At 43.8% G+C, this 18059-nt stretch overlaps 1 protein-coding gene, 1 long non-coding RNA gene and 1 other non-coding gene across 4 annotated transcripts; 1 reads left to right on the top strand and 2 right to left on the bottom strand.

Moving 5' to 3' along the window:
• The first annotated feature begins 4741 nt into the window (after nt 1-4741).
• PEX12 (peroxisomal biogenesis factor 12) lies at nt 4742-8891 on the top strand. Of its 2 annotated transcripts, none has more exons than XM_055400930.2 (3): nt 4742-5511; nt 5796-6349; nt 7377-8891. In XM_055400930.2, exons 1-3 carry the CDS (start codon nt 5386-5388, stop codon nt 7777-7779), a joined length of 1083 nt encoding a protein of 360 aa, XP_055256905.1. In that variant the 5' UTR covers nt 4742-5385; the 3' UTR covers nt 7780-8891. The 2 variants fall into 2 exon arrangements, with proteins under 2 accessions (XP_055256905.1, XP_055256913.1); XM_055400938.2 differs by having other exon boundaries at nt 4744-5511; nt 7380-8891.
• A 678-nt stretch (nt 8892-9569) lies between these two features.
• LOC148774655 (uncharacterized) lies at nt 9570-16850 on the bottom strand. The gene is made up of 3 exons (XR_016035455.1): nt 16836-16850; nt 11684-12453; nt 9570-9715 (listed from the first exon to the last, which is right to left on the bottom strand). It is a non-coding gene; the product is annotated as an uncharacterized LOC148774655 (long non-coding RNA).
• LOC129544830 (Z30 small nucleolar RNA) lies at nt 9839-9935 on the bottom strand. The gene has a single exon (XR_008683574.1). It is a non-coding gene; the product is annotated as a Z30 small nucleolar RNA (small nucleolar RNA).
• Nucleotides 16851-18059: the final 1209 nt, after the last annotated feature.

Genomic DNA, 18059 nt, shown 5'->3' on the forward strand with positions numbered 1-18059 from the left:
GAATATCAATACTATATCTCTGAGGCCTAGCCCCGCCTCCCCCAAATTTGTGGAAGGACTAAATGTATGAGCGAGTGGTCAACAAGAAGAGTTGCTGTAGAGAAAAGGAGGAGCCAAAAAGTGTCCAAGAATTTAGCAACACAAAGGTCTTTATGTCATTGCCGTAGAGGTGTCATCCATAGAGACACTGAAGGCAAAAGTCATGCTGCAGAAGTTGGAAGATAAATGGGAGGAAAGGAATGAAAACAGTTAACTCCATAAAAAAGTATGACTGAAAAGAAAAGAGATATGGTGTTTGAGGGAAGGAGTAGCAGGGATTTATGTTCTACACGCATATATTTTCTTTACACTATCCCTTTAGCAATACCATGGGTTCAGCTATTTTTCCTGCTCATATTACTCCTAAACAAACCTATCTCTAGCCTTGACCTATTACCCAAACTTCACCACCAAATTGCTAACAACACTTTTGAGTAATTCTATATATATGCCAAATCATAAAAGTACAGGGTACGGTGGGGAGTTATAAAAAAAAAACAAACAAAAAACCTGGTTCCGGGTACAATTCACAGAAATACAACAAGAGTTGTATTTTGTAAAGAAGATGCCACCAGAAAAATATTTGATTCATACCTCTTCCCCCATTTAAAAACTTCCAGCAGTTTCTCATTTTCCTAATTTGTATAGAACCTGTCCTTCTCCAGTAGTCATGTATGGATGTGATACTTGAACTATAAAGAAAGCTGAGCACCAAAGAATAGTTGCTTTTGAATTGTGGTGTTGGAGAAGTGGTGATGCTTGGGAGTCCCTGGACTGCAAGGAGATCCAACCAGTCAATCCTACGGGAAATCAGTCCTAAACATTCACTGGAAGGATTGATGCTGAAGCTCCTGATGCAAAGAACTGACTCCTTGGAAAAGACCCTGATGCTGGGAAAGATTGAAAGCAGGAAGAGAAAGGGACAGAGGATGAGATGGTTGGATGGCATCACCGACTCGATGGACATGAGTTTGAGCAAGCTCCAGGAGTTGGTGATGGACAGGGAAGCCTGGAGTGCTGCAGTCCATGGAGACACAAAGAGTCAGACATGACCGATAGACTGAACTGAACAGAACTGTCCTTCTCCCAGTTTTCCCCATTTCTTTGTTCTTTAGTTTTCTCATGTATAAAATGGAAGAAATAGTAATATCCAATTATATTATTATTACAAGGATGAAATGGATTAGGTTATGTAAGTCACTTCACTACGTCTGCACATAGTATATATATGAGGAATATGAGGCCCTGTTGTTGACCAAGACTTGTTCTGAGTAGTTCGTGCTGTGCTTGAGCTCAGTTGCTTTAGTCGTGTCTGACTCTTTTCAGCCCTATGGACTGTAGCCGCCCAGGCTCCTCTGTCCTTGGGCTTCTCCAGGCAAGAATACTGGAGTGGGTTGTCATGCCCTTCTCCAGGAGATCTTCTCAACTCAGGGATCAAACTGGGGTCTTCTGCATTCCAGGCAGATTCTTTACCCACTGAGCTACCTGGGAAGCCTTTGGAATGTGTAAATATTTGCTGCTAAGTCACTTCAGTCGTGTCCGACTCTGTGTGACCCCATAGACGTTAGCCCAACAGGTGCCCCCGTCCCTGGGATTTTCCAGGCAAGGACACAGGAGTGGGTTGCCATTTCCTTCTCCAATGCATGAAAGTGAAAAGTGAAAGTGAAGTCGCTCAGTCGTGTCTGACTCTTAGCGACCCCATGCCGTCCTAAGATTGCAATTATCTCAATGAATTACACTGACAAACATTACTAGCCAGAAACCTGGGGGTCATTCTTGATTTCTCTCTTTCCCTTAACTGCCACATTCATTCCAAGCTGTCAATTCTACCTTCAAAAAATATCTCAACTTTGTTCAGTTCCCTCTGTTCACCTTATCAGTCCAATTCACCATGACCTCTTGCCTGAACTACTGGAAAACTCAACTCTCCTCCAACCATTTTCCATACAGCAGCCATATATTTAACTTTTTTTGAAGTATAACAAACATTTCAAAAAGAGCATACATCATAAATGTAAGGCTTGACAAACATACACAAAGTAAAGCTAACTACATAACCATTACAGGGTCATCTTAAAAATATAAACCTGGTCATGACTCTGGGGTATAAATCCTTCAAAAGTTTCCCATTACACTTTGACTAAAATCTAGTCTCCTTCCCATGACTTATGAGTGGTCTGGTTCCTGTCTACCTCTCTAACATCATTTTATTTTTTTTCTTCTCTCAGTTCCTCTTCATTTCACTTCTTGCTAGGTTTCACAGCCCTCAAATACTGCAAGCTGTTTTCCATTCTAGGGGCTTTATAACTACCACTCCTCCTATTATTCGTCTTCCCTAACTCTATACAGGGTTATGAGTGGCTCATAATTTAGCTCTTCTTTTAACTGTAATCTCATAAAAGCACTCCCTGATTACCCTATCTAAAAGGTTCTTCCCTCCCAGCCCCCACTGCCACCCTGTTCCTAGCCCTCTTATTCCATTTTGTAGTGAGTGAGTGAGTGAAGTCGTTCAGTCGTGTCCGACTCTTTGCGATCCCATGGAGATAGCCTACCAGGCTCCTCTGTCCATGGAATTTTCCAGGCAAGAATACCTGAGTGGGTTGCCATTTCCTTCTCCAGGGGCTTCCTGACCCAGGGATCGAAACTGGGTCTCCTGCACTGCAGGCAGATTCACCGTGACTATGACTTTTCCCAAATGTACTCAACTTTTTGAGGTCCACCCAATTTCTCGGTGGACTTCTGGTCCTGATATGAGATACCAGGTTACATCACTCTAGTAGAAAGCAACTGGCAGAGAGAAGCTGAGATAAAACGTGAGGTTAGAAACGATCTTCCCTTTGGTTACAAAGGCCAATACAGGGCTTCTGTTGGAGCTAGTTTGAACAGCCTCATTTCTCCCAGCTGTTATTCTGTGTTAGTCAAGTCAACCCTCCCATGTGAATCTCACCATATTAACCTATCTGATGGCTATTAATACCTTTTAACATAAGCACAATTTTTGTGTGTCCTATCTCATTATACCGTAAACCTGAGTGGGGTTTGTGATGAGGTGTTTATTACTTATTGGCTGTAATAACTGACACTTATTTCTGACTGCCTTTTTTTCTCATGTAATAATGTCAGTTTACTTTTGAAATATTCTCAAAGAACTATTAATTGACTAAGAGTGAAACAGGGAGTGGAGAGGTAATCTTAACCTAAGGTCAATCAATAGGAATCTGAATCATGAGTACAATGACAGAAATGTGTTGAAGCTCATTTATTGCAACATCGATGCCTTGGTTAGACTTTGCTAATTCTTGCTAGAAACATCCAGTAGAACTGTATAATTCCTTCAGAGTTGGCTTTCCTTATTTTGTTAGCTACTCTTTTTTTTTTTTAATTAACCTTTTCTGTTTCTTGTAACCAAAGACCCCTAACTGATATAAATGTTTAACTTTCCACTTGACTTAGTTGATTGTATTTCTCTACTTTGTCCTTTTGCTGTTCACTTAAGCCTGTCTGTAATAGCTACTGATCAAGCACCTAAAAGTAGGTACTCTATATACATTATCTCTGTTCCTTAAAATTCTGTAAGGTAAAATCTTTCATCAATGTGCCTTTCTCCGACAGGTATTCTAGCAGAGTGTGAAACTTTTTTTTCTTGGCCCCATGGCATGGGAGATCTTTCCCCAACCAGGGATGGAAACCGTGCCCCTTGCAGTGGAAGCACGGAGTACTAATCACTGGACCACCAGGGAATTTCCTAAAACACTTTTCGGAACTATAATTAAAGTTAACTTGCAAGATTTTACTTTTCCTGTTGAAACAACTAAAAGAAAACCTTGTTTTCGAGCGTTCTCATTATGTTAACCAACTAACTACCTTTGTACCATAAGATCCTTTAGGGCAAACAATAATACCTTCTATTTCTAGCTTTCCCCCAGGGACTGGGGGAAGGTTTTGAAGGAGGAGGAGATGAACTTTAACTATTATCCAAATTCAGTAAACCTGCAGCAGCAACTCAAAGCAATTGCATACGATGTAAAAACACTTTGCAAATCATCACGTTAATTCCATTTATTTTGGTATGTGATTAACGGAAAACACCTTGTCAAGCCGTCCCAATTCAGGCTAGTTATAATTCATCAGCATCCTTCCGTCTTAGCACCGTATTCATATGGCAAATGTAACACATTCTACGGTGTTCGAGGACACGAACCATTTTCATTTCATGGAGCAAGTGCCTAGAGTTATGCCTGAACGGAACCTAACCTAGAAGACAATTAAGCTACCGGGCCGAAGGAAAAAGAATACTCCCAAGTTCTAAGCAACGGCAGGAAACTTTTATTAATTGGTGGCCATAAACCTAAAGGTTCTATCTCTGTCTATGTCGCTTTAAATCCTTCCCCAAGGCGGCAGATAATAGTGAACCACGACCGCAAGCAAAGTGAGGCTTCCATCTCCACATTCCCTTGGTCCCTCGCCCCTATCTGGATCGCCCCAGGGAACAAACGCCTCAGCTGCGGCCGAGCTCAGGCTCCAGACGTCGATGCAGTGCCCCCAACACCTTGCCAAAAAGACTCCGCAGTGAGAGATCAGAGCTGTGGCTTTCCAACAAGAGAGCGACTCAAACCCAGTTCCGCTCGCCCCCAGTGCCTCCTTTACTTTCAGCGGGGGCGGAAGCGGAAGTCTCGATGAGGTCATAGAGTTCTCTAGTTCCGGTTTCCAGGGCCGCATTCCCCGCTAGAGCGCCTCTCCCCCGCCGGCCCTCTCCGAGCTCCGGCGACTTCTATTTCCGGCTGCGGATTCTGTCATAAAGCGGAGGCCTCCTTTCAGCCGCGGTGTCGCGGGTCCCTCGCGCCTCGCCCCGGGTCAGCGCGCAAGGACGGTCACGGTGGGGGGAACTGCTCAGGCCACAGCTGAGCAAGACCGCGGGGGCCGGCCGTACCGGTGCACGTCCGATCCCTCAGATCCGCCTGGCTTTTGAACCCTCCTGAGTTAGAGGCCCTGACTGGCAGCCTTCAGGACTGCCGCTCGACAGACCAGCGCCCAGCGCCTGCTGCCTTCCCTGTAGTCACGCTTTGTCCCGTGAGGCGCAGCGTTAGTCAAGTCACCCCCCCCCCACACACACTGTTTCTACCCACGTCCGTGTTAACTTCGTTCTTCACCTCCCTTCTCTCGAACCGCACCCCCGCACCTTGCCTCCGGAAGAGGTCTTTTTTTGCCCAGTTCCAGTAAAATTGAGGGGCTATCCTTTGAGATAAAAGTTACCTTTGAGGTTGAACACCCATCTGGCGCCCCCCAAAAGTTCATGCTTACTGAAGAGCTTGTGGACAAAGTAAAACCCAGTGCACACACGAAATTATGGCAGAGCATGGGGCTCACATCACGACTGCCTCTGTCGTGGATGACCAGCCATCCATCTTTGAGGTGGTAGCACAGGACAGTTTAATGTCAGCAGTGAGACCTGCTCTTCAGCATGTGGTCAAGGTAAGGATTTAATTCTCTGGAAAGTTTTAGGGACGTCTGGGGTAGAAAAACAAACCAATAATTTGAATTTGTTGGCTTCAGTTTTGAAATAATCAATTAGTATATATTTCATATCCTATGATTTAAGTTTTGGAGTCTCTCTTCTGTGTAGAGTGTTGTGTGCGCTACATACCCAGCCCTTCAGGGAGGCAGAAAGAAAAGTATAGAATTTAGAGGGGGAAAAAGGAAATATAAATAACAAGGCATAGTAGCTGTTGTAATGGAATGAATTTATTTTGCTGTAGGTTCTTGCAGAATCAAATCCTGCCCACTTTGGCTTCTTTTGGAGGTGGTTTGATGAAATCTTTACCCTGCTAGATCTTCTGCTCCAGCAGCATTATCTGTCAAAAACCAGCGCCTCCTTTTCTGAAAACTTTTATGGCTTAAAGAGGATTGTAATGGGAGACCAACAGAAGCTTCAGAGATTGGCCAGTGCTGGTCTCCCAAAGAAGCAGCTTATGAAATCAGTTACATTCCTGGTTCTTCTTCCCTATCTGAAAGTAAAACTGGAGAAGCTGGTTTCTAGCCTGAGAGAAGAGGACGAATATTCCATCCATCCCCCTTCTTCCTGCTGGAAACGATTTTACAGAGCCTTCTTGGCAGCCTACCCATTTGTTAACATGGCCTGGGAAGGCTGGTTTCTGGTACAGCAGCTTCGATACATCCTAGGAAAGGCTCAACATCATTCACCACTGCTGAGGCTGGCTGGAGTTCGGCTAGGTCGGCTTACAGTTCAGGATATACAAGCTCTGGAGCACAAACCAGCTGAGGCCAGCATGATGCAGCTACCAGCAGGGAGGTAAGGCCTTAACATTTCTCCAAAGTCTTTGATTAATAAATCCTAAAATCTGATCCCAGTTTTATAATTCACCTCCCTCAGTCCACTCTGAGGTTATTTCATAAAATCACTAAAAAATTCATGTGTCCATAAATTAAGGATTGCCATCCTGTTAACTTTCCTCATACTGCCTACGTTTTTGTGCACACTTGCTATGTACCAGGCCCCGTGCTGGTACACAGATGTTTATGTATATCCCTCAATCCTTATCACAACTCAATGAAATAATGCATAAATGCATAAGCACCATTTAACAGCTGAAGAAACTAAGTTCTTATAGTTAAGTACCTTGCCAAGGCCACATAGCTAGAAGGTGGCAGAGCTGAGATTCCAGCCAAATCAATACAGTTCTAAAGACTGCTCTTACTGTGGTGCTTTCCCACTTCCGTTTGGTGCTAGTGGTAAAGAATCTGCCTGCTAATGCAGGAGATACCAGAGACTAGGGTTCAATTCCTAGGTTGGGATTATCCTCTGGAGTAGGAAATAGCAACCCACTCCGGTACTCTTGCCTGGAAAATCCCATGGACAGAGCAGACTGGTGGGCTACAGTTCATGGGATCGCTAAGAGTTGGACAGGACTGAACGTGCACACACATCCCACTTCTAGTGTTTGTGTTCTTCTACAAGTTCAAATATATTCCTCAATATTGCTGAGTTGTTTTTTCCCCTGGATATTACTATCCTTCACCCCCTGCCCCAAAAGTTCTATATAATCAATATACAAGTTGATTATATAGTCTGTATAATCTCACTAATTTCTCAAAACACAAGCTCTAGTCATTAAAAACAAATCTTAGCTCCTATACTCCTAAAATATTATGTCAGAAAGAGGGAATTGTTTAGAAGGGACCATTAAGGACACAATTTTCAATCCCCAAGCTAAATCAGACTCCAGTGAAAAATACAAGTACTACATTTCTATTAGTCATTCTGTCATTAGACCTAAATAAACAGTTTCTCTTTTTGCCTCCTTGTTCTATCCTCCAAGCAGCATTGGTGAGAAGATAAAGTCAGCTCTGAAGAAAGCCATGGGGGGTGTTGCCTTGTCCCTCTCTACTGGCCTTTCGGTGGGTGTATTCTTCCTGCAGTTCCTTGAGTGGTGGTATTCATCGGAAAACCAAGAAACCATCAAGACCCTGACTGCTCTGCCTACTCCACCACCACCTGTACACCTAGACTACAATTCTGATTCTCCCCTGTTACCCAAGATGAAGACGGTGTGCCCACTGTGTCGTAAAAACCGGGTGAATGACACAGTTCTCGCCACCTCTGGCTATGTGTTTTGTTATCGCTGTGTGTTTAATTATGTGAGGAGTCACCAGACTTGTCCTATCACAGGTTATCCAACAGAGGTACAGCATCTGATTAAACTGTACTCCCCTGAGAACTGAAACGGATTAGCACCTTATCTCACAACAAAATGATTGCACTGTAAGGCCACAGGGCTGGTTTTCCACATGGGAAACAGCATTTTTGATACTTCTCATTCTCAGTTAATAATTGTGTGAACTTCAGCCACATGGATTTCTTTAAAAGGATTTATTCATTGATCGTAACCTTTTAGCTTGCTCCCTAGACACCCCTACTTAGAGTTGACTGAGGTGGTTAGACTGGGAGAATCAGGACTGAGAAGGGATGTGAGGGTCATAAAGAGGAAGGGATAAGAGAGAATACTTGACACAGAAGATCTTCTCTCCCCTTTGTTAAAGGACAAGAGGTATAGAAGCTATCAGGGAAAACCCAAGTTAGACCTCATTAAATGGGTGGTGAATCGGAAACAGGCCTTTCTGGAAAAGAAAGCAATAACCAGCCTCTGTGCATGCTTGTATGCTCAGAGGCTCAGTCGTGTATGAGTCTTTGAATAGACTGTCTATTAGACTGCAGACATAGACTGTAGCCCAAAAGGCTCCTCTGTCCATGGAACTATCCCGGCAAAAATACTGGAATGGGTTGCCATTTCCTCCTCTAGGAGAGCTTCCCAACCCAGGGATCGAACCTGCATCTCTTGTAGCTCCTGCATTGGCAGGCAGATTCTTTACCACTGAGCCACCTGGGAAACCTGCCTCTGGGAATGGGTTTTATTGGCTTGCAAACAGTATGAAATATGGACTTGCTCTTTATAGACATACTTAGAAACACTTGAGGAAAACAACAGCTCCATCTGCTGTGACCCACTTGTTAAATAACACCTGCTATAGTTTATCAACTCTTAAAGTTCCCTTTGTGAACCACACATGTCTTCCTTGGGAAACTGGTTAAAGGAAAATAGAGATTGAATGTATATACAGAATACTCTGAAGATTTCAATGTGAAAGCAAAGTTACTAATGAAGAGATGGAGTAAAATACTGACCTAACTGTGATTGTGTACATAAAGCACCTTTCAACAAGCTCTTCTGCTTGTTGTTAAGAGTTTGCTAAACTGACATGAATTATTCTGGCTATTACTAAAGTTTCTATGAAACGCTTAAATAAATTTTAAGAATAAATGTTTTTGGCAAAGAGCTGTTCCATGTCATGATTAAGTGGAAACTGAAAGATTAGATGAGGTATTTATTTTTGGCCACACCTCAGGGCTTGTGGGATCTTAGTTCCCCTGACCAGGGATCAAACCCAGGCCTTCCTCAGTGAAAGCCTAACCACTGCAGTCCTAAGCACTGGACCGCCAGAGAATTTCCTAGTTGAGGTACTTAACAGTAAATTTTCATTTAGACCACTTTGGACTTTTTGAGGCATTTTGTATTATTTTGTTTTCGCTAATCGAATAATTGGAGAGAAATCCTCTACTCCAACAGCAAGAAATTAGTCTTCCGTGAAATACCTTATTCTACAGAAACACTTAAGTTACCTATGTAGAAAATGCATGCCATTGGATTGGCAGGTTGGTTAAAATGTACAGGTTTTTTGTTTTTTTTTAAATCATTACTAGAAGAGGAAGAATGAAAATGATTTTTAAGTGCCTCTGCCGAGACAGGTGTTTTCTAATACAACTCATTTTAGCAATTCAAAGCACATTTTCTGACAACACAAAGGTAATAGAAATATTGAAACAAATATCCTATAGATTTTTAAATTTTTTTCAAAGTTAAACCCAAGATATACTGACTTAATAGGAAATCCAATGAGCAACATTTTTCTAGGCTGAACACCTGTTTTCCCTTAGTCTGCCCCAAGAGAGCACATACATGTTAATTACTTTTATTTTACAATCACTGCTAAACAAGCACTTTAACACAATAATAAGTCAAGAAGGGAACTGAACCAGATTCAGGGATGAAATAATGTAGTCTTCCGTGAAGCTATCAGAGCCGTAATTTTTCACCTCAACCTACAAAGAAAACATGAAAGTATCAGTAACACAAAAGCATATTAAAGAAACACTCTAACACATAATAAAGCCAGTATCCAAATAGGCTAGAACATACCAGTGTAGAAAAACCACAACCAGAATCAGCTCAGAGAGAAGATTAAGGGGTCATACCCTGGTCAAAGCCAACGCTGAAGCAATGGCGATACCAGGTCAGACTAGGCTTCGCTCATCATCGCATCACTGCTTTTCACCTCCTTGTAGTTCAGAAGAGCAGCCCCAAACCTCATTTTCACATCAGAGAAAACTTAGGTCTACCCACGAAAAAAAAAAGGCCTCCTTTCAGATAAATTTCAAGCGTGGGCTTTCAATATTGCATCTTCCACTATGCACCTTAAGCAACTCTGCTGTACAAAATGTAAACATGAACAAGTTTTGTTTTGGGGTATGTGGGGTTTTTTGTTGTTTGCTTTTAAAATATAGAGAAGCATTTACAGTTCAAAATAATTTCTGGTTTTAGTGAGCCCAAACACCATGCATGATAAAATCTTAGGGATTGTCTGTGAAGGGATTTATAGTCTAGTGCTAAAGGAAAACCTTCAGGAAAGATTTTCTACTAAAAAGCCTTTATAAACTCCAATTCATTTAACATATAATTTGATTTACAATTCTACTGCCAATAAAGATGAAAAGTATTAGCCATAAAAATTTTATAGTCTTCCAAAGAGTCCAAAACCCAAGGAGGATATGATTTGACAAAGATTCATAGCAAATTAACAACAGAGTTGGAAGAGAAACAGGTCTGGTTACCAGATCTATACTTTTCCATTACCAGATAAATATAAGGTTTAATTTCATTTTTATCCAGAGGATGGGCAAGATAAAGGAAACAATGCAAAGCCTGAGTAATTCACAACCTGGATAATCAATTTCTGAATGAAAAAGTTGACTTTATTTATTCTAAATGACACCTTCTTGTGGTTTGCAAACAATATCAACCTCTCCAGCTTTTCAGCAGAGTACTGTCAATATATAAGTAACAATTTTGGACACACAACGTGCTTCAGTCGGCCACTTATAAAACTGATAATAGACTGATACTCCCTAGTTAAAACTGGACAGCTACATATGGCCTGTGTTCTGCATTCAGCAACTAAACTCCACAAAGAGAGGTAAACTATTAAAAACAAAGTGCCTTTTTAGAGGCTTGAGCCTTGATCCCATCAACCTTTGCAGGAGTACATGGTACAAAAAAAGAAACGAGCTAAGAGAACTTAAATAACTCTGTCTCAAAGCAGGAATCTTGTGAGCAGCGCTCCAAGTGTGCTCCGGTCACTCACAGTGGGCACACTTTCCTAGTTCTCTTCCTCTGTAAACTTTTCTGTCTGGAGTGCCTTCCCTACCCCTTTCAATCTGGAGAAAATCTAATTTTAGTTCTAAAGCCTTGTTCAAATGTCACTTCTGTTAACTCAAAGTCGCTCAGTCGTGCCGACTCTTTGCGACCATGATCATGGACTATACAGTCCATGGAATTCTCCAGGAGTGGGTAGTCCTTCCCTTCTCCAGCGGATCTTCCTGACCCAGGAATCGAACCGGGGTCTCCTGCATTGCAGGCGGATTCTTTACCAGCTGAGCTATCAGAGAAGCCCCCTTCTCGGTTAAGTGGTCCCTAACTCCCTCAGTTACCCCCTCCTCTGACTCTCACAGCACTTTTTCCGGCCGTAGTAGGCGTCACACGCCAAATATTCACGCATTCCCATCCTCCACCTCCTTGTCTCACCCACCAGTCCCATCACACAGACAGAGCTCCTAAAGAACCAGGGCTGGGTCTCACTGGCCTTTGCAACCATTACACTCAGCAGTGAACCCGAGACAACAGAAGGCGGCTCAATAAACGAGCCTTTAATTTAGTCAATGAATGACCCTCCCTACCAAACAATAAGCTCCTAGATTATAAAAGCATCAACACAATTTATAAAGCTGACTTACCTCCAACATTTCATGCTGGTTTAAGGACGTTCCGCAAGCATCTCATAAGCCCTCCTTCCTCCAGCTTCTAACTCAAGGCTTTCTGCACGGCGCCCTGAGCAGGACCACCAATGCTCATAAGCAGTGGACTCTCCAAATGATGATGATAATAAGAAAAATAACAATACTACCAATACGTCCAAACCTCACCAACTTCAGGAAAGACTGAGGGAAGCCATTCTTGTGGGGGAAACACAATTAAGGCCGGAGCCAAGGCGCAAACCAAAGGTGCAGGCAGGGGCTCTGCAGTCCGCTTTCCGAACCTCCCGAAACGCTTACGTCCTACATTCTCACGAGGAATGCCGGGGCCTGCTGAAGCTGACGGCAACCCACCCTCTCCGTACGGTGCGGGAGGAAGCCACTTGCCGCTTTCCAGACTCCCGCTCCTCGCGGCGGTCACAGCGAGAGGAACAACCAATCACGCGGTGATCAGTGGATCACGTGGCGCCCAGGTTTGAGGCGGGGCTGGTGCGGAGAGCAGCCAATCGGAGCGCGAGGCAAACTCTGGGGAAGAAGCCGGCCAGAGGGCGCACGCGCATTTGCAGTCGCTTTGTGGCTGGGCCGGCTCTGAAACCTGAGTTAAAAGTTAGACGCTGAGTAGTTTCCGCAGGTCCTTCCATTCCGTAATTTCGGGCGTTGTAAAGGCTGTTATCCGGAGTGCCTTGTTTCACTAGGGAAAGGCATCTGAGGCATTGTAGAGTGTGTGTGCCCTGGACTTTTGGGAATGTCAGCTAAAAAAGATGTATAACATATGAGAGTTGTGAGTTAAGTTTTATTTGGGGCAAAATGAGGACAGCAGCCTGGGAGGTAGCATCTCAGATAGCTCTGAGAGACTGCTCCAACGCAGCAGTGGGGGCAAGACGATACATAAGGTTTTGGTGAAGGGGAAGTTAAATACCATGAAGCACTCATTTTACAAAAGGCTTTTTATTAGTCATGAGGAGTTGATGTCACCATGAAGGGATTTAGTGCTTCTCTAGATATAAGGAGATGGAAGGCTTGAGATCATAAAATCTGTTCTAAAAACATCCAACTACCTAAAAACCTGTCCCACCAGATTCCCTGGAGCACAGAGTGCCTCACCCCACCCTGAACTCCCTCAGGGGTTGTTGAAGGTCAACAGCTATAGCAGCATGGGGGTCAATCTCCTTAGAGGCAGATGGCAAACGCCTTTGTTGTTCAGTTGTTGGCAATGCTCTTGGTAAGTGCCAATTTGTAGTTGACAGGAAGAACTATCGATTCAGACAGTGATCCAACAATACTGTGCTTGTGCCAAACTCCCACCTCCCACCTTAGCTCTAGAGAGGTTGGGATAACTTTGATGAACGTGCCCCTTCTTCCCCACCCAGGGAAAACGCATTGGCTGGTCAGAGGTTTGGACGCTTCCTAAACAACAAAGAGAGGGCATTAAATATCAAAGAACTGCGAAGGAGCGCAGGAAAAACTCGTGCAAGAGGTGGCCTTTGAGCTGGGTCTTGAAAGATGTGTAGGATTTGAGAATTAGGAGTTTCTGGGAGCAGATAACTCTCGAATTAAATAAGAAAGCATAGGTGAGTGAGTGTTGCTCAGTTGTGTCCGATTCTTTGCGACCCCATGGACTGGAGCCCACTAGGCTCCTCTGTCCATGGACTTCTCCAGGCACAAATATTGGAATGGGTTGCCATTTCCTTCCAAATTTAGGTAAGGTTGAAACGGTGTAGTGTTTCTCAAAATTCAGTGAGTTAGAAACACCAGGAGGAAAGTTAACACAGACGTCCTAAAACATCAAAAACAAAGGACAGTTCAGTTCAGTTCAGTCGCTCAGTCGTGTCCGACTCTTTGCTACCCCATGAATCACAGCACGCCAGGCCTCCCTGTCCATCACCAACTCCCAGAGTTCACTCAAACTCATGTCCATCGAGTCGGTGATGCCATCTAGCCATCTCATTCTCCGTCGTCCCCGTCTCCTCCCACCCCCAAAACTGCACATTTCAGTTTTCCGGAATCAGTAAGGTTGAATCTGGAGGTGGAGCCCCCAGGCGTGTATATTTTTAATAAGTATGTTAAGGGAGTGGGCTTCCCAGGTGGCTCAGTGGGTAAAGAATCCACCTGCAATGCAGGAGACCCAGGCAGGTGCAAGTTCGATCCCCAGGATCCCCAGGTCAGGAAGATCCTATGGAGGAGGGCATGGCAACCCACTCCAGTATTCTTGCCTGGGGAATCCCATGGACAGAGGCGCCTGGTGGGCTACAGTCTATAGAGTCACAAAGAGTTGGACACGACTGCAGTGACACATACACACATGCCTGGGGAGATTCTGATTCACACCAAAGTTGAGGACCAGTGTTAGCCGTGATGAAAGGGGGTGGCACGAATTGAAAGACAGGCCAAGATGGCGGCTTACTGCCTGTGTAGTTTAGACTATTCTGGACAAAGTGGGCAATGTGAAGATTTCAGAGTCTGAGGAGACAGGTGAATAGATATGAAAACCCATTAGGCAACTATGTGAAGATTTCAGAGTCTCAGGAGATAGGTGATTAGATATGAAAACCTATTAGGCAACTATGTTTTTAAATAGATGGAAGGAAGGCAGAGTGAAAGAAGGGGAAGCCATTTCAAGTGATGGTAAGTGTCCAGGTAAGAGCTAGTAAGAAATGGACAGGTGTCATGTGAAGGGCGGCAGGAGGATAGGGATGGGGAGAAAGACATGAATAAACAAAAGGAAAGTGTGGAGAAAAATGGAATGCCTTCTTTAGCGACCTATTAAGGATCCTCATTGTACTTTAGGGGCTTCCCTGATACCTCCGTTGGTAAAGAATCCACCTGCAATGCAGGAGACCCCGGTTAGATTCCTGACTCAGGAAGATCCTCTGAAGGGACAGGCTTCCCAATCCAGTATTCTTGGACTTCCCTTGTGGCTCATCTGGTAAAGAATCAGCCTGCAATGTGGGAGACCTGGGTTCAATCCCTGAGTTGGGAAGATCCCCTGGAGAAGGGAAAGGCTACCCACTGCAGTATTCTGGCCTAGAGAATTCCATGGACTGCATAGTCCACGGGGTCACAAGAGGTTGGACATGACTGAGTGACTTTCACTTTCATCACTTTCATTGTACTTTAAAAATAAGAGAGTTTAGACAGTGAAGAGAATGGGCCTTTGCAAGTGCTGATTCCTTTTCCTGGTTTTCCCCTTCCTTCCCCATCACCCTTTCTCAACCTGATGCACTCTTACTTGCAGGATAAAGCTCATATACCATCTCATTTATGAAATCTTATCTTGTTCTCACAAGCTTAGTCATTTTCACTTCTTAGAACACCCCAAGCACACTGTTCATATGAGTCTAGCTTGCCAGAATGGCACTAGAGTGTTATGGTCATTCATATGGATTATTTGCAAGCATCATAAACTCTGTTCCTGTTTCTCTATCTGTAAAAGTGGGAATAATGACAGTACCTACCTCATGGAGCTGTTATGAGAATTGAAAACAATGCATAGTACATAAAGTTCTCACCTGGTGTTACCACATACGTTGTATTGCCATGAGTTCTTTAATACATGTTTTCCCCCTCTAGATTGTGAACAGGACACGTGTCTTATTCTTGCTAACAGTAAAGGCTGCACGGCAGAATGATAGGAAGAGAGTTTTGAAATCAGCTGGACTCCAGGGGTTCAGATCTCAGCTCTGCTACCTACTAGGTGTGTAGCCTTGAGCTTTACTTTTCTTAACCCAGTTTCTTCATTTATAAGATGGTGAAAATAATGCATGTCTTACAAGTTACTATGAGGACAATTGGAGATTATCAAAGTTGCAGATCTGGCCCAAAGAAGGCAGTCACTAAACGGTGCAAATGACCAGTAGCCCCAGAGCACAGTACTATGTTTGGAACACAGTAAGTGCTTGATAATTGATTATTAAAAGAAACGCTGACATTCTATTCCAGGCACCATGCTAAACTCTTTACATACATCATCTCACTTTATTCTCACAAGAACTATATGAAGAAGGCTCTGTTATTACCTCCAATTTACACAGAAGGAACCTGACGCTTGGATTATCTTAACCAGAGCTTCAGAGCTAAAAAGTGTTAGAATTGCAATGCCCTTGGGGCTCAAAAAAAAAAAGTGCTTGATTGAATGAGAGAATGAATGAAAGACTTGCTCAGAGTCAGATGGCGGTGTGGTTAAAAACAGCACGGTTGCTGTCGGTCACTATGTTATCAAGTCTGCCCTGCTAGTCAAGTCATACTGACAAATGAATTTAGAGTGAGACGAAGGCTGGCATTCAGCTGTTTGTGCTTTTGAGCTTGAAGGCTGTGCTGTAATTATCTCTGAGGATAAACTGAAATGCATAGTGAATAAACACATCGTAAATGAATTGGGGGCTCTAGTTCTTCAGTTCAGTTCAGTCGCTCAGTCGTGTCCGACTCTTTGTGACCCCATGAATCACAGCACACCATAACTGTCAACAGCATGGCCAGATTACTGTCCCAAGACCTAGAATCACTGTCCAAGCTCCTGATTTCAAGTTGCTTCATATCACGGACATTTGCTTCTAGGCATCAGAGCCAAAATGAGAACTTCTCCCAGTTCTGATAGCCTACTATTCATAGCCAGGGGACTTGACTAAGGAACTTTGGAGAAGAGAAACTCTCTTTGCTCATCTTTCACATTATCCTTTCTTCTCCTGATTTGGTTCCCAATAGTTCATTAAAGAATAAGAAGGAGAACTTCCCTGGTGGTCCCGTGGTTAAGAATCTGCCTTCCAAAGCACGGGACATGGGTTTGACCTCTGGTCCAGGAAGATTCCACATGCCATGGGGCAATGAAGCCACTGCACTGCAAATACTGAGCCTGAGTTCTAGAGCTCATGCTTTGCAAGGCGAGAAGCCCTCATGCCACAACTAGAGAAAAACTGCGTGCAGCAACGAAGACCCAGCATAGCAAAAAAAAAAAAGAATAAGAAGGAGAAAACAATCCAATTCCTAGTTCTCCTGCTCCATAAAATGTCTTTCCTGTTGACTGGGTCGAAAAAAGGAAGTACTTAGGTAAATTTCTGATTTTGAAGACTCCAAAGCAATCCAGAATCCTAAATTTGAGAGGCAGTGGAAGGAGTAGGAGTATTTCTATTAAACAGACCTGATCGCGTGGTGGCTCTTCCACTTGAAAAGTGAAAGTGAAGTCGCTCAGTTGTGTCCAACTCCATGGACTGTAGCCTGCCGGGCTCCTCCGGCCCTGGGCTTTTCCAGGCAAGAATACTGAAGTGGGTTGTCATTTCCTTCCTTCTCCAGGGGATCTTGCCGACCCAGGGATGGAACTCAGGTCTCCCCCATTGCAGGCAGACTCTTTACCATCTGAGCCACCAGGGAATCCGGGCCAGGTCATCTCAGTTTCCATGTGGTGTGCCACACTCCCAGCTTGGTCCCTTGCGCCCAAAGGCACATGTCCAGTAAATGATGGTCTTTTCTATCTTTCTGGACTTCCTTGGTGGCTTAGACAGTAAAGCATCTGCCTACAATGCGGGAGATCTGGGTTCAGCCCCTGGGTCGGGAAGATCCTCTGGAGAAGGAAATGGAAACCCACTCCAGTACTCTTGCCTGGAAAATCCCATGGATGGAGGAGCCTGGTAGACTCCTACAGTCCATGGGGTCGCAAAAAGTCAGACACGATTGAGCGACTTCACTCTCTCACCCTCTCTATTTTTCTAAAAGTAAGTAATATCAGAAGGATTTCAGTGAAGCTGAGAATTAAGGTCGATGGTAGAACTAAAAAAGTGAGACTTTGGGGATTTCCCTGGAAGTCCAGTGGTTAACACACTGCACTTCAAATGAAGGGGGCATGGGTTCGATTCCTGGTCAGGGAACTAAGATCCTACGTGCTGCACAGTGAGGCCTAAAGGAAAAAAAAAAAATGAGACTGGGGACTTCCCTGGTGGCCCAGTGGTTCCCTGGTTAGGGAATTAGAATCAGCACTCAGTGTGGCCAAGAAACTAAAAAATAAAATAAGTGAAACTGGATTTGAAAATGACATGAGTGAAAAGGGTTAAAGTTGAAGCTGAGAGCCGATCTTTGCACTTTATTAGTTTGTTAGTGATGGACAGGGAGGCCTGGCGTGCTGCAATTCATGGGGTCGCAAAGAGTCAGACATGACTGAGCGACTGAACTGAACTGTGCTGATTATTCATCATAGTATCCATTCTGCCTCCTGTCCTGGAAACTCTTTTCAGTACAACAGGTACAAAGGATCTGCCAGCAAAGCAGAACTTCATAGGAACAGTAACCTTAGTTAATGAAAAGAAATTTGAGGGGTATTCAGAAACCTATTTAATAATGTCATTTCATCATAAACAAATTGAAGTAGATG

This window comes from Moschus berezovskii, chromosome 20 (assembly GCF_049115385.1).
Source record: "Moschus berezovskii isolate FMDL1 chromosome 20, NW_MosBer_1.0, whole genome shotgun sequence".
NCBI lineage: Eukaryota > Metazoa > Chordata > Mammalia > Artiodactyla > Moschidae > Moschus > Moschus berezovskii.

Excerpts from the sequence above, each read along its gene's own strand:
- PEX12 (XM_055400930.2), top strand. The coding sequence starts at position 5,386 with ATGGCAGAGCATGGGGCTCACATCACGACTGCCTCTGTCGTGGATGAC. Across the intron at positions 5,512-5,795 it reads CTCTTCAGCATGTGGTCAAG|GTTCTTGCAGAATCAAATCC; the intron begins GTAAGGATTTAA and ends ATTTTGCTGTAG. Across the intron at positions 6,350-7,376 it reads ATGCAGCTACCAGCAGGGAG|CAGCATTGGTGAGAAGATAA; the intron begins GTAAGGCCTTAA and ends CTATCCTCCAAG.